The sequence below is a fragment of the Camelina sativa genome, chromosome 16, assembly GCF_000633955.1.
Source record: "Camelina sativa cultivar DH55 chromosome 16, Cs, whole genome shotgun sequence".
Classification (NCBI taxonomy): domain Eukaryota; kingdom Viridiplantae; phylum Streptophyta; class Magnoliopsida; order Brassicales; family Brassicaceae; genus Camelina; species Camelina sativa.
In genome coordinates, this window is record NC_025700.1 from 26,633,580 (window position 1) to 26,648,679 (window position 15,100).

Consider the following 15,100-nt stretch of genomic DNA (forward strand, 5'->3'; position numbering starts at 1 on the left):
AAGGAAATAGCTAATTAAGTTAATAATTTAATTAACTTATATAAAAAGAAAAGACAAAACCTGAGCTTATAACCCTAAGTTTTAATTTATTTCTCATACAGATCAGCGAGAGAAACGATGGTAAGGTTCAATCTTCCATGGGATTTGGTAGAGGAGATACTCTCTAGAGTTCCCGCAACATATCTGAGAGGACTACAATTTACTTGCAAACGATGGAACGCTTTATTCAAAGATCCAGAATTCATCAAGAAGCACTCAGATAAAGCAGCAAAGCCGCCGTATTCGATTCTCTTGTTCAGTTGTTCTAGGGTTTATTCGCTGAGTGTCAATATAAACAACATTGCGGTAACGGTTGGTCCAACTAAACTTAGCAGAAACCCAAACGAGTCATCAGAGGAAGTCGAAATAACTCAAGTAGTTCACTGCAACGGCCTATTGTTATGTTCCACGAAAGAGTCCAACATGGCTAAACTCGTGGTTGTGAATCCATGTACTGGTCAAGCCAGATGGATCAAACCAAGAAGTGTTTACGATATGTCCGATAGATATGCTCTAGGTTACGAAAACAACAACAATCAACATTCATACGCAAGCTACAAAATCTTGAGGTTCCCAGCTGATGGTCGAAGCCTTTTGGAAATCTTTGAGCTAAAGTCTAACTCATGGAGGGTTCTTGCTAACATCCCTCTTAAAGGTAAACAACGCGGTTTTGGAAGAGGCGTGTCTTTGAAGGGGAATACCTATTGGCTTTCTTGTTTTTTGGATGACTTCGAAATATTGAGTTATGATTTCGCAACAGAGAGATTTATAATCTTGTCTTTTCCATTTATTTTACCGCTTCGGATGTCTGATTCCAATACCTTAGCTCTATCAGTTGTTAGAGAAGAGCAACTATCAGTGTTACATCTGAACCTTGATACGAGACAGATGGAGATATGGGTGAGTAATAAGATTGATGATGATACTGAAACTGCGCTTTCTTGGAGCAAATCCTTTGATTTGATTTATACTCTCACTTCGATCTTAGTCTTCTAAAATTGAGCTTCTTCATTGATGAAGAGAAGAAAGTGATAGTGTCTTGTGGCAGAAGCAAGGATCACAAGAAGAAGATGATATACATTGTTGGAGAGCATGATTGCAGAACATTTAATTATTCTACATCAGACCAACCAAATCCTTATATTTGGTTTCTCTTTAGTTATGTTCCAAGTTTAGTTAGTTTAAATCCACCAATCTAAACTTTTTTTTTCTTTCTTTGTAATAAATGTTTTCGCTGTATTGTGGTGCCATCAATTTTTTTAGATTTACCTAATGTTTATAATAAATCTAACAATATTCTGTTATAACCTCATCAGATTCAAGAGCCAAATTAAATCAACATATGAGTTCTGTACATGCAGACAAATCATATTACTGGAAATCTTCTTTTGAGTTGAAGCATGTCGCTATTTTATACATCGATGATGAGGTTTAATTTTGAAATACTTATTAGACCATTGATCGGACAACTTCGTAAAACAGAAGTTCTGGCCGAACCTTTCTTTCTCCACAGAATCTAACCACACTCTTCCAGTTACCAACATCCTATGGCATCACAACACATATATCAATCATATTCTGGCCAATCTAAAATCACTAGTCAACTCAAGGAAGACAAGGGGGAAACTGTTTCGTCTTACCTCTCTTGCTAAAGCATCACGTTTGAGATTGACCCAACGGTTCTTTTCATAAGCGATGCAAAAGTATTCTTCTTCTTCACCACAACAAACCTGCATCACATCTCATATTCTGAGACTGTAAGAGAGAGATATAGAGTAATAATAGCAAAAACATTTGTGATCGAGTTTTAGATGTACTACCATTGACACAAGCCGGTACTTAGTTTTTGGTTCTAATCCTTCGTACATCCTGCTGATATCTATCTCCCAATCCAAAGCCTTTGTTGTTTCACATATTTCCTTTCCAGTTTCACTCTTCTTCCATTCTAACACTAATGTTGCAAAACCATAAAACACCAAATAGGCATAAATAATGAAATGAGTACATAAGATCACAATCATATGGTGCTCAAAACTTACCGATTGTGAAGATAGGTGGGCATTTACTTATAATGTGATGAACAAAGTTTGTTATTCCACATCCTCCTGTTTTAGTGTCACATAACATTTTATATTCCATGCGAATCACCTTTAGGATATCCACAAACTTTATATTCCCAAGAGCACACTGCATATATGTAAGCACAAAACAGTCCAATGAAAGCATACATGTAAGCACAAGGGGAAGTACCAATCTCAGTAGAAAAAAAAAAAGAGGGAAGTAAATGAAACATACATTCAAGTCTCTGGTTGAATCTGCAGCAATAACAATGCCGTAAGAACTTTGCTCTGGATAGTTTGGTTTCTTTCTGCATTTTATACAACTCATTCTTTCATTTTCCTCCATTGTAAAAAGGCGAGTTACCAAGCTTTCTCTTTCAGCATTTTTCCAGCAATGCCAAATCTCAAGGATGGCTACAAGAACCTCACCAGCACCACTCGACTGAAAATAGAAGAAAACAGAAAACAATTATAACAATAATTAAGCGTACCAACAAAATAACAATAAACCTCATTTTCTCCACACGAACCATGGAAATAGCTTCTTCTAGGAAAGCAAGTAAGTCACTCAAGAGGCAACTGTAGACTCCCTCACTTTTTATCTCCTCTGACATAAAAGCAGTAAAGAAATTTTGTAGTGCAGGAGGAGCGTGTTCTTCCAGGTGGTCTTGAAATGGTTGCTTATTGTGCATCAAATCTTCTTTGAGAATCTTAATGTTCAAGAGGGCCTGCAGTACCACATGCTTTTGTGAATTTTTCAAAGAGAGTAACAAAGTACAGAGGTATGCACTGGATTAAATCAGAAGATGAGAGTCTAGGTATTAAATCTTGTTTTGGTTGGTAACTGCTTCACCTTCAGCGTCATGTCAAGAGCTGAATTGTATCTGGCTGCAGCTTCTCCAAGTGCTGATTCCAAATGTTGCGACTGTGAATCTTCTCCTGGCAAGTTTTGAATAACTTGAAGATAAGAATTATGCATATAACTCAAATAAGAATGAAACAAATAATAATTATGCATATAACTCAAATAGTTTATCGGTTAACTTAAATAAGAATTAAGACTTATGCAAATAACTCAAATTGGTCAACTCTAGTACCTTGCTCTTGATCGACAGTGTTGGATGAAATTTCCAATCGACCCCTTTCACTTGCAAGTGTATTACCTGGTTCCATATAATCTTCGTCCACTGCTAGTGATGGAGATGTACTTTCCGGTTCAAGGTTGACAGAAGGCTTACTAGACATGTAAGAACAGTTTTCCTCAGAGAAAATCCGAAAACAATTTATCAACATGCAAAAAAGACTCTTGAGGTACTTACTCCTTAACAGTATTATAAAGGGGACTAGACATGCTCGTTGAAGTTCTCTGTTGCACCATGAAGACCATTCATTCTTACAAATGAATAACCAAAAATTCAGAAAAGCAATATGATAATTATAAATTCAAAGACCTTTTTGCTATTCTTTTTCATCTTCTTTGACCGTGACTTCTCCTCTTCGAATAAAAGTTCTGCTTCTGCAGCATCTGACTTGGCTTTGGATTCCATATTCACAATTTCATTCTAGATGAGAAAAGACATAATGACATATAAGAAACAATTCAAAGGCCAAATAAAGCGGAATACGAAATCTCTCTGTATATAGCCGAAGCTTCAAACTAACCAGCAAGAACGGTTTCAACAGTTGAAGGATGTAAGTGCGGTTGTCAACAATAGAAAGCCTGATGAGGTTGTTCAGCAAACTAATCCTTGAATTATCAACCAGCAGAATCCTTGAATCGATTAGGAGAACCTGTAAGTCATGTAGATACTTTAAGATAGCAATTCATGTCATTATGTTGCTAATGAAAAATTAAAAAAAAATCATGAATGAACCTTGAAGGTGACCACTGATTTCAAAATTCTTAAGGACTTCACCACTATATCATCGCTGAGATTTTTATGCTCACGTATAATATTCATGCAACCTTCAAAATCAGGGAGATCAAGTGTCAGATCCGAAGCTCCTTGGAGAACATCTTGCACCACACACAAAAAAAATTTTGTGGCGAGGGAATTTCTGGGGACAAGCTTTTCGCATCGATTGCATAGAAGAGATGCATAGCTGTTCCACTCTGCTTCCTGAAGATTTCTTCTCCTTTCATTTTCTCCCTTACACAATTTCCCGGCGACAAGAAGAGCTTTACTATAATCTAAGACTTGTAGTTTCTTTGCATATTTGGTTTCCAAATTTCTACATGTGAACTGAACAGCTCTCAGAACAGCCACCCAAATATCAAGATTATGTTCCCTGATAGGTTTGGGAAAGGTCTTCTCTACTGAATTGTAGTCAGTTAACCATGATACGATATCATCTCCCTGAGCATGTGCTTTGCCGTAGTGAACATTGGGATCGAAAACATTGATTGTCCATTCATCATCATGTGGAGCATTATTACTACTTTTCAGCAACCTTCTGTCTAAAAGCAGAAATGAAAACTCCGGGTCAAAGTCGATACTTTCTTTAGCTCGAGTAGAACCCAAGATACTGTCCACTGCTCTGCAAACTGCATTTGTACCATCATCCCTTTCACACTTGATGCGTTTTAGAAAGTTGAGGATTTGACTGAGTTGATGACATTCCAGAAAACAAATACTCTGAGGTGTTTCCACTAGGTGAGAATCAACAAGAATCTGTTCGGAAACGTTAAGTTTTCCAAGATGCCTAACCGGATAAAGCTTCATCCAGTCTCGAATGCTACATGAGAGAATTTTAAGGTCACAAAACATCACAAGGAAAAATTTGATTTCCTTAAGTAACTTACTGCGCATTTCATCCGCAGCTAAAGGCCATTCTTTGGACCATCCATTCTTATATGAAAACGATTTCACCTCCTCAAACTGATTTTTGATCATTTCAACGGCAGCTACTGTATCCACAGGTTCCCAACTTCCAAACGATATCTTACGAGCCCATTCTTTGCCTATCCTCTTGACCATATCCATTTCCTTTGAAGGTGTAAAATCTGCAGCATGTTCTACTTCAAGATGTTTCTTACATTCTTCAGCACTAGAGAACTTGTTCGAACATTTAGATCGGCACATCCAGAATATCCATTTTCTGTCTTCCCTGGAAGAAGCAAGAATTTTCTCTAAAGCATCTCGTCCCTTTCTGGAATGTACTCCCTCCACAAAACGTATAAGCTTTGCAACACTCACTTTCATAAAGTCCCTCTTGACCTTAACATCCAAACCTAACCAAAACGACCTCAATCCTTTAAACTCGTTCTTAACCAGCTCTGCACTTTTCTCTGACTCACAGTTTTCTTCTAGTGAACCCACCAGTCTCTCAGTCTTTGAATCAGCGATATTTGACTCTGCATCTTCGACTAAACTCTCCAGGTCTTTCTTCACATCTTCCTGTAGCCCTTGCCAAGTTTCTTGAGCACAAGATGATTCAGAGTCGTCTGGGTAAGTAACAGATAAACACTGTTTTGCTACCTTCACACATTTCTTGTAATACATCACTGAACCAAGCTCTTCACCCAAATAGTAGAGTCCATGTGCACAAGGTCGTGATAACAACACGCTTTCCGAAAAACACCCTACAGAACCGAACATGTACACGAAATCGAGGTACGGGTTCTTTATCGTTTCCGCTAGATCAATGAACATATTACCTTGTTCGTGATGAAGAAGCCACGAGTTCTTGTCTTCCTTGTGGACTGCAATCATATCTTCGATGATCTCAAAGGCCTTGATGCGATCTCCATTAGCGAAGAGGGCTTGTGCATCTTCGTAGAGTTTTACTCTCTTGGCATCTTTCAGAAAAGTAGTAAGCTTCGTCATGGTAACAACTGTTTCTCAAGATTCTTGCGCTTTCTTGCTCTCTATCTCTATCTCTCTCTGAATATGTGTGTTAACGTGAAAGAAGAAACAGAGTCGTCGAGGCGGGAACATCAACGAAGATATAACAACAGCAAGGTACAACGTATCACGTGAGAGCCACGTGACAAGGGTTGTAACAAAAACAAACAGGGACTCAAAATTTTAGGCATTGGGGAATTCAATCGAACACCTTGTGTGCATTACGCGTTTGGGATTTTTCACGGATAATATCAACAACAGAGAACTCAAAACTTGAGTGAATCTTCGAGTTTAGAACTGTAGTCATCGTTTAGGATGAACCAATATTTGGAATTGTGTGATCTCTCTCGTTTTGAAGACGGTGGAGAAGACGAAACCAAGAGACCAGTTTTCTAATTTTTATTACTTTCACACTGTTTTAGTGTTTAAAAGGTAAACGTATTATATCATAATAAAGTTAAGCATAAATTAATTAGTTTTATCTTTGATTAGTATTAAGCATAAATTAATTACTAAACGTTCATTTAGTAAATCTTCGATTTTATCTCTAACTATATGAACGTCTTGTTCATTGTAATTGATTTAACAATTGGATAAGGAGAAATAAAAGGCTCATATATATGTTTCTCTACTATCATCTTTGTATACTATATTTTGCTCCCAAGTCCCAAATTTATTTGACTTTTAATACTTTCTTACATTTTCAAATTTTGCAATTCAAAAAAATTTTATTTAAGAAATTCAAAGATGAAAAATTATACTCAAAAAAATACAAATACACAAAATACATGAAGAAATGAAAACTTTTGTTTAATAGTATTGTGATCCCGTTTCACCTTTTTTAGTATTGTGATTCCGTTTCACCACCAAACAAGCCTCCTAAGATAGATGATCCACCACCGTCACTCGCTCCACCGTTAACATCACCACCACCAATGAGCATGTTCATAGCAAAGCCTTGACACAAACCTTGCACCATTGTATTCACCAACATTGGATTGCCAACTCCATTAGGTCCATTGGGACCTCCATTTGCCCTATAAGGTCTTCCATTGGCCCTATATTGGACCGGTCGACCCCTCGTTCTAGGCTGAATCCTATTTGCACCTTGGGTCACGTTTCCGTATCTGTTCAGACCACCTCGTCCATACGTGCCAATATTATTTGGTCTACCATTTTGACCGTATTGGTTCTGGTTATTCAATCCTGGTCCACCAACCATGGGTAAATACTGGTTATTGGGCTCTTCATTCAAATCACTATACTGGGAATCATCCATAGTCCCATAAGATTCACCCTCATCATACATAGACCCACTTCCTCCGGTAATGCCGCTATAGCTTTCGAAATCGTTTTCACCATAAGTCTCATCATAATCTTGATCACAACCGTCATCGACAAAGTCACCTCCAACTTCAAAGTCACAATCACCAGGACCATCACCATAATTTTCACTATAACTCTCATCGTAACCAACATTATCTTCACCAGCATAAACATCATCAATGCCATCACCTTCGTTGTAGTTATCATTGTTGCCACCATTATCAATTGCATTGGAGGGTCCAACACTAGGCCCATTAAATCCCTGAGGTGCTTCACGAGGTCTATTAACTCGTACGCTCACAGCCCCACCACGACCTCTTATTGTTGTATTGTTACGAACATTTTGCACCCTTCTTGTTTGAGGTCCTCTAAGGTTTTGCATAGGACTTTTGGGAGCTTGAAGACCATCACGAGGTCCATTAAGAGCCATATTCTTAGACCGACTGTCAGGGCCATTCAGGTTTGTGTTTTTCTTCCTCCCACCACCCTGGCCTCGGTTCATACGAACTGATCTTGGTCCTTGTGAGTTATCCGGAGATAGGGGATAAAGATCAGCATCGGATAAATCATTACATTGGCTACGAGCATCGCTACTACCTCCAAAATCACTCTCACTACGAGCAACACTTAAACCATCGCCATAAGCCACAACCTCAAGCCCATTACCATCAACGTCTTCTTCCTCATCATTAGCCTCATCAACGTCTTCTCCCTTGTCATTAGCCTCTTCAACATACAGACCACCTTCATATTCAACATCGACATTAACATCAACCTCAACGTTAAACTCTTCGTTCCCCGCACTATCATCGTAGCCACTCCCATCCGTTGACCCTTGCGCAAAACTCTGTCTTACCTGACCAATAAGTTCATTTGGTCCAATAGCTCCAACCTGAGCATTATAAACCAAGTTTTTGTTATCTCTTCTTGGTCCATTGGCAGCGACGTTTTGAGCTATAGGCCTTGTCATGGGCATGGGTCTGGGTCTGTTACTGCCTTGATTAGGCATAGGAAGCGAGTTTTGATGCTGAGGACGATGTCCGGCTTGATGAGTATGAGGAATAGGTGAAGAAGCGCTATGTTGAAGGAGGTGAGGATTAGGAGCAGCGATGCAACCGACATGAGCGTCGAACTCGCAGGGTATGCATCGATAGAGCCACTGGTTCTTCCCGATCTTAAGGCAGATATCACATGAGAATCCTTTATTGGCTCCATAAGGAGGGTGAAACGTGAGTTTAAGGTTATGTTGTGGATGAGACTTGTGGATGATTGAGAGCGGCTTGTAGGCACAAAGAGCATGGATGTCGAAATCACAGAGAGAGCATTGGTAGCTAAAACCCGTCCCATGGACACCACAACCATCACAGTTGAAGTATCCACCATCGTAGACAGGAGCCACAAGAAGGCTAAGCGTATGAGAAGGGTGAGAGGGATGTATTATGACCTGATTCATCTTGCTGCACGACTCATGTAGAGAGAAGTTGCATGGCCTACAAGAGTAAACCCTGCCGTTACCCCAGGCGAGTTTGCAAGCTGAGCACGGTGCTGATGACGTCGCCGGGGTTACCTGAAGGCGGTGTGGGTGGCTGAAGTGGTTTATAAAGCCATTGTTTTGAGACGTCGTCGGCTTCCCCATTTTGTTTGTGTGTGTGTGATTGTTTTCGTCTTCTTGGTCTTAAAAATGAGATTGTTACTTGTGAGAAGCACAACATAGAGTTAATAGAGATAATAGGGTTGACTTTGGTGTTAATAAAAGAGGGCTAAGTCAGTCAACGTAACGCTTTGCACGTCTCTTCATGTGTGATGAATAATACACATTGACTTTAACTACTTGCACTATCTAATTATATATGTGGTTTGGTTACTCTTATCTTTCTTTATTTTGTCTTGTATAGACATATAATATATATTACTATATATATAGTGTATTTGTTTTCAACAAGAGGGTATATTTGATATTCTAGTTTTTGTTGACCAAGAAAGAGTTGGATCGTAATGCAAAAATTTCAAACGTGGACGTTGTCTTCCTAATACACTGAATGTATCTTCTTGTCACAAAATATCAATAGTTAACCTCTTTCATATTCGTAAATATAGACATGTACCAATAGTTAACCCTCTTTCATATTCGTAAATTTAGACATGTGTGATGTGCCAATAGTTAACCCTCTTTCATATTCGTAAATGTAGACTACGATAACTTTGATTTTCATTTTCTGTTTTTTTTTTTCTTTTTCTTGGGCAGCAAAATACCCATTTTTGTCATTTACCATGTCTTGACTTATAGGTCGACGCCCAAAATTATTTCCAATTTAATCATCATCTGAAATATATTTATTCAACGATGTTCGTTTCCTTTATACTAGTAATAGAAAACTATATAACTATAAAATTAAAAAGCATAAATTAATTAGCTAACTACAAATGTTCACTCGTATAGTTTAAAATAGAACATATTTATTATATAAAATCGTGAGATAAATTATATATATTCATTTCAATAATGAACTGAATATATATTTTTGAATCAATTAGTATTAATTATTATAAATATACTATTAACAATAATGAAACTGCATGTATATATATGTTTGGTATTCCCATTGAAATAAAACTCCTCATTAATTATAGCTATAGGGAACAAAAAAAAACGTAAACATATTGGATCAAAGAGGAGGAAGAAATATTTTTTTTCACTTAATAACAACAACAACGATTTTGTGAACGAAATCCTCTGAATAAAGTGCAAGCACCATTTTCATAAGACAAACCTAAACAATATTTCTTGCAGTCTTCTTTCAAGAATTTACCAGTACAATCTGGTCCACAAGTCGGAGGTAGAGCTTGCACGCTAATTCCCATTTCAACTATCAATCATGAAAAGAAAAAAAAAAATTTAAGAATCTTGTTTTTGGAAGAAGGATACGAAATTTTATATGTTATAGTTGAAATATATATTTGAAATAACATGTACCTGAGAGAAAGTCACATGCAATGACCAGCATAGCAACAAAAATGCATGTAACAACCAATTTGGAGGAACCCATTTTTAACAAACCAATATTGTATATTTCTCNTTTTTTTTTTTTTTTTTTTTTGTCAAGAATGTAAGATATGTTTGATGTACATTAACTGAGAATGAAGTGATCTATTTATTACATAAAACGTTCCTATATAGTCACAAATTATTTTATTTTTGTGTACACGTTCTAATCATATTCAAGTTTGTTTCCCTCTTTAGTTTTGTTAATATGGTATATATAGATTTTTAACTCTAAAAAGGTTAAATCTTTGACCCAAGAAAAAGTAAAATAGAAGGTAAATCATTTGTCTGGTCAAAAAATAGATAATCAACCTTAACAATTTTGAATCCAGATTAATTGATTCTTCGAATTGCCTGCTACATTACTTAGCTGGATCACTACGCCAGCTCGAATAGTTGCAAAAATTATCACGTATATTTGAATATAGGACCGGGCTTGCTTTTGTGGATGGTGATAATAAATTGTCTAAGATCTTCGAGCAAATTCTTGATTGTTCTGATGGTGATCTTACGTATGAACCAAGAAACCGGTGGCACATTAAGAAGAGTACAAGGCTGAAATATCTGCTCCATTGTCACCTTTGATCCAATCCTTCCTTTTCCGCCACTACATCTTTTGTACTCTTCATCATTAATCCGCGACCTAGACTTGCATAAACGTCCCTGATCTGCGTATAGTGGCTTTATTTTCCAGCTACCCTCAAACACTTTCATGCACGACATATTCTTCTTCTTATATTTTGCCTAAGCAAGAGATCTGCTCATAATCTGAAAGTGTTTAGAAATGGATTCACATTTCCAATATTAACAGAATCTGAAAACCAAATCCAAACCCAAAATCGTACTTAAAGATCTATGGTATATTCAAATGTTACATTTGATGCTATTGTTCGAAAGAAAGTTGGAAATTGGATCCTGATTTACTAAAATCTGTATATGTGTTTTCATTAGCTTTAGTTATGAGCAAGTGTTAGTATATACTGAGGTTGGTTAATAGAAAAGAGACTGTTAAACCATCGACGATGTAACCGAGGCAAAAGTTTTGAATTGAAATATAAAATGACAATCACAAGTGAGACTGACGTTTGGAGTCAAAAACGTCTTGAGAATCTCAGCATAGGTCTAATGGAATACAAAACTAAACAACAACATAGATTTCAAAAGGGCACAACAAAACCGGAACTCGTTTGCTAACAGCTTACTCGAATAGACTGAAACCCATGTCCTGCAAAAATTAACACACAAGTAAGCACCATCTCCATTTCAAGAGACCTTTAATAAGGTTAGCTCGCTCATAAGAAAGAAATATAAAGAAAACTTACATCATCGGATTCCTCCTTCTCTTCCTTCTTCTCTTCTTTCTTGGACTCAGCTGCAGGGGCACCACCGCCACCTCCTCCAGCGGATGGAGCAGAAGACATAGCAACACCACCACCACCAGAGGGCACTGAAGCAAGCTTCTCCCTTCCAGCAGCAATAAGCTCAGTCAAGTCTTTTCCTTTCACTTCCTTCAACAAAAGCTCAATCTGAGAGTCCTCTGTCTCAGCACCAACTGCAAAAAAAAATCAAATACAACAACAAAACCACATTCAATCAATCAATTATTCCACCCCCAATTACTATCATCCCTTACTAAATACTTTAATTTTACATGAACTCACTAAACCTCACAATAAGAAAATGCCCAAAATAACATTTCTAAGTTAAAAATACATGAACTCACTAAACTCGAATTCTCCATCGACTCTTGCAATGTTAAAAAAATATGCGATTTGGTAGTTAAACCAACAACTCTCACTAACTATAGTAACCATGTATATAAACTCGAATTTTTCGCCTACAATTTTTACAAAAATCGAATGATAAAAAATTCGAAGTTACTACCAAAGGAACGAACCTGATCCGAGAATATCCTTGATATCAGCACTGGTTGGGGAAGCCTTCCCACTCAAAACGGCGAGCAAAAAGGCGGCGACAACCTTCATTTTCTGATACGAAAACAAAAATACATCGAACAGATTAATAATCAAGAAGACTAGTGACCACGTAGTAGAAGAAATGGATAAGAGGCGGTCGCGTTTACTTACTGAGCAAGTGTTGATGGATCTCGCAGGAGGCGGAGTGAGTTTAGGGTTTGTTTGCAGACGGCGATGAGGAAGAAGTACGGAAAAAATGGAAACTATATGATTTATATACACTTAGGGTTTCTTTAATCTATTGAATGTTTCCGGTTTAAAAGAAATCATCCTATAACCGGGATTTAATTTTGATTCCGGCCCATTTCTATTTAAGCCCAATTTTGTATGGGCTCTAGACTTGTATGTAACTTTGTGGTTTATGCAAGAATTGTCTTCGTCTCATCAAACATGCATATAAACACGTTGACAATGATTCTCTAAACCAGAAACCATATCTAAACCAGAAACTAATACAATGAGAACTGCCATTGACAGGGTCAATCTGTGCATGATTTGAACTCTTACTCTTTTGTACTTTTAGAGAGAAGGCGTAGTCAAGCGAGGGCCAGCAAAAGGAATTGTATTACTTGTTAGATTGGTATCAAGAAACTTCTCTGACAGGAGACCACCCATTAATGTCCCATATCTACACCCAACAAAGACCAACGTGTCTGCTTAAGTCAGTCAGTTGTAAAAAGAAAGAAGTCAAACAAGAGTTTCATAAAGTATATGATCCATATGATCGTTGAAGATGGGAAAATTGATGACTTGATGGACATGGAAGAGCTTCTCTATTATTGGAATAATCTGAATAACCTTATCTTCATTGATCTTGTTACTAGATTCTATGGAGAGATCTGCACTGACTTGTTCCCAATCGATGATGACTGTGTTAAAAATTGATCAAAATGGGTTTTATATGTGTTAACACAGAGCGTATGATGCACAGTATATTTCTCTGTGTTCTGTATTTTAGTAAGTTCTGCAACTTCAAGTGACAGGAACTTGATTCACTACAAGCTATATCTCAATCACAAATTTTTTATTTCAAAGCTTTTCCGTGGTCGTTGGCATCCACAGGATTCCACACAGTCGCCGCCATATCTTTATAGCCGCCATAAGCCTATTTGATCGAACAAAAGCCCAATACGTTTTAAAAATTAACCAAGTCCCACATCGAAAATATAATAAAAAATACTAACCCATAACCCCTATAAATAATAGGTAGTCCACTTTGCTTTCAAAGCATCCACATAGTAGTGGGCTTTCCTAAAGGCCCCCGCTGTTGGAAAGTACCAATGTTTGTTAAAACATTTTAGCGTCTTTTTTTCTTCAGCTTTCTAAAACGTTTGTTTTTCGGTTTTTTAAACTTTTCATTTTTATACAGATTTTTTACTTTCTTTTCTTTTTTTGTTTTGGTTTTTAAGTGTTGAATTTTAAATTTGTGTAAGCAAACCGGATACAACATCCAGTCCATATTCTTTGTGGTCTGTAAGAGGTGTTCTAGGTCCAACACGCATTATACATAACTTAAATTTAACTCTCTTTTTTTGTGAACCACACTTTTTTCTGAAATTTTTCAAAAAACTTTTATGTTCATGTTATTTTTGTTTTGTCTTCTTTAATATTTTTTTTAAAGGTTTTATACATAACTTAAAATTTAACTCTCTTTTAATTAAATTTGTATGGTATGATTTCTCGAGTTCCAGCCACATACCTGAGCCAATTACGATATACATGCAAACGATGGAACAGAGTATTCAACAAGAAGAGATTCATAAGAAACCATTTGGACAAAGCCGCAAAGCAGTTTCTGGTCTCATGCCGGAGCAGTGCTATAAGGTTTATTTGATGAGCGTCAATTTTTACGGAGTTCCATCTGTAGAGATCATAGGTAAACACGGTCTAACTGACCCTCAAGCTGGTTTCGATGACTTCGAGATTTCTTACGTCTCGCACTGCGACGGTTTATTGTTATGCAACAACAGAGAATACAATAGAATCGTGGTCTGGAACCCGTGTACTGGTCAAACCAGGTGGATCCAACCAAGAAAGATAGGTTCTTATGCTCTTGGATCATACCAAGACCAGAAATATGGCGACACTAGCTACAAGATCTTGCTTGTACTTGTGATGGTGACAAGAACGAGTTCGAAATCTATGAGTTCAACACTAATTTATGGAAGACTCTTGGTGTTACTTTGGACTGCGAATTGGAATATGATTTCTGTGGCATGTCTTTGAAGGGAAAGACTTACTGGTTTGCTTCAGATGAAAATGAGGATCAGCTCGGCATGTTTTTAGTAAGTTTTGACTATACAACATAAATATTCGAACGTTTGCTTCTTCCATGTAAGTGTCTTTGTTATGAGACCTTGTCTCTAAGCGTTTTTAGAGAAGAGAAACTTTCTGTGTTATTACAGCGTATAGATACATCAAGAACAGAGATATGGGTGACAAATAAGATTGATGAGACCAAAGTTGTGTCGTGGAGCAAGTTTTTAGCAGTGGATTTGAAACCTGAACTTGGCATTTTCGGCCTCGTAAATCTTTTGGTGGATTGATAGGTTTCAAAGTAAGAAGCAGAGTGAGGATGAGGGGGCGCCAGCTAGACGATCAAGTCAGACAGGTAAGCCTAACAGCAAGTACTTGGATTGACGAAGTCTTGCTGCTTCTTTGTTTCAGTTTCGCAAATAAGGGACGTGGTCTTCCTTGATCGAAGGATCACATTCTCCACTTTCTATTTCCTGTTTTGTAGGAGTTAGTAACTCCACTTTCTGTTTCAGTTATTTGCTTCCTTGTATTCGTTTGTCTATTTAATCAATGAGA

The 15,100-nt window shown here is 37.3% G+C and overlaps 4 protein-coding genes and 1 pseudogene across 4 annotated transcripts; 2 read left to right on the plus strand and 3 right to left on the minus strand.

Annotated features, from left to right (window-relative positions):
* LOC104754082 (F-box/LRR-repeat/kelch-repeat protein At2g27520-like) lies at nt 118–1,035 on the plus strand. The gene has a single exon (XM_010476240.1). It carries the CDS (start codon nt 118–120, stop codon nt 1,033–1,035), a length of 918 nt encoding a protein of 305 aa, XP_010474542.1.
* Nucleotides 1,372–5,963, minus strand: LOC104752660. Its single transcript, XM_019238301.1, has 12 exons — nt 3,974–5,963; nt 3,762–3,890; nt 3,551–3,661; nt 3,419–3,465; nt 3,184–3,336; nt 2,953–3,061; nt 2,630–2,827; nt 2,335–2,541; nt 2,079–2,226; nt 1,860–1,990; nt 1,680–1,769; nt 1,372–1,584 (listed from the first exon to the last, which is right to left on the minus strand). Exons 1-12 carry the CDS (start codon nt 5,924–5,926, stop codon nt 1,489–1,491), a joined length of 3,372 nt encoding a protein of 1,123 aa, XP_019093846.1. The 5' UTR covers nt 5,927–5,963; the 3' UTR covers nt 1,372–1,488.
* LOC104752661 lies at nt 6,610–8,956 on the minus strand. Its single transcript, XM_010474856.2, has one exon. The coding sequence runs from the start codon at nt 8,904–8,906 to the stop codon at nt 6,786–6,788; it is 2,121 nt and encodes a 706-aa protein (XP_010473158.1). The 5' UTR covers nt 8,907–8,956; the 3' UTR covers nt 6,610–6,785.
* Nucleotides 11,335–12,510, minus strand: LOC104752662 (60S acidic ribosomal protein P2-1-like). The gene is made up of 4 exons (XM_010474857.2): nt 12,401–12,510; nt 12,211–12,301; nt 11,636–11,865; nt 11,335–11,538 (listed from the first exon to the last, which is right to left on the minus strand). The coding sequence occupies exons 2-4, from the start codon at nt 12,296–12,298 to the stop codon at nt 11,512–11,514; spliced, it is 345 nt and encodes a 114-aa protein (XP_010473159.1). The 5' UTR covers nt 12,299–12,301; nt 12,401–12,510; the 3' UTR covers nt 11,335–11,511.
* On the plus strand, nt 13,972–15,093 carry LOC104754083 (annotated as a pseudogene).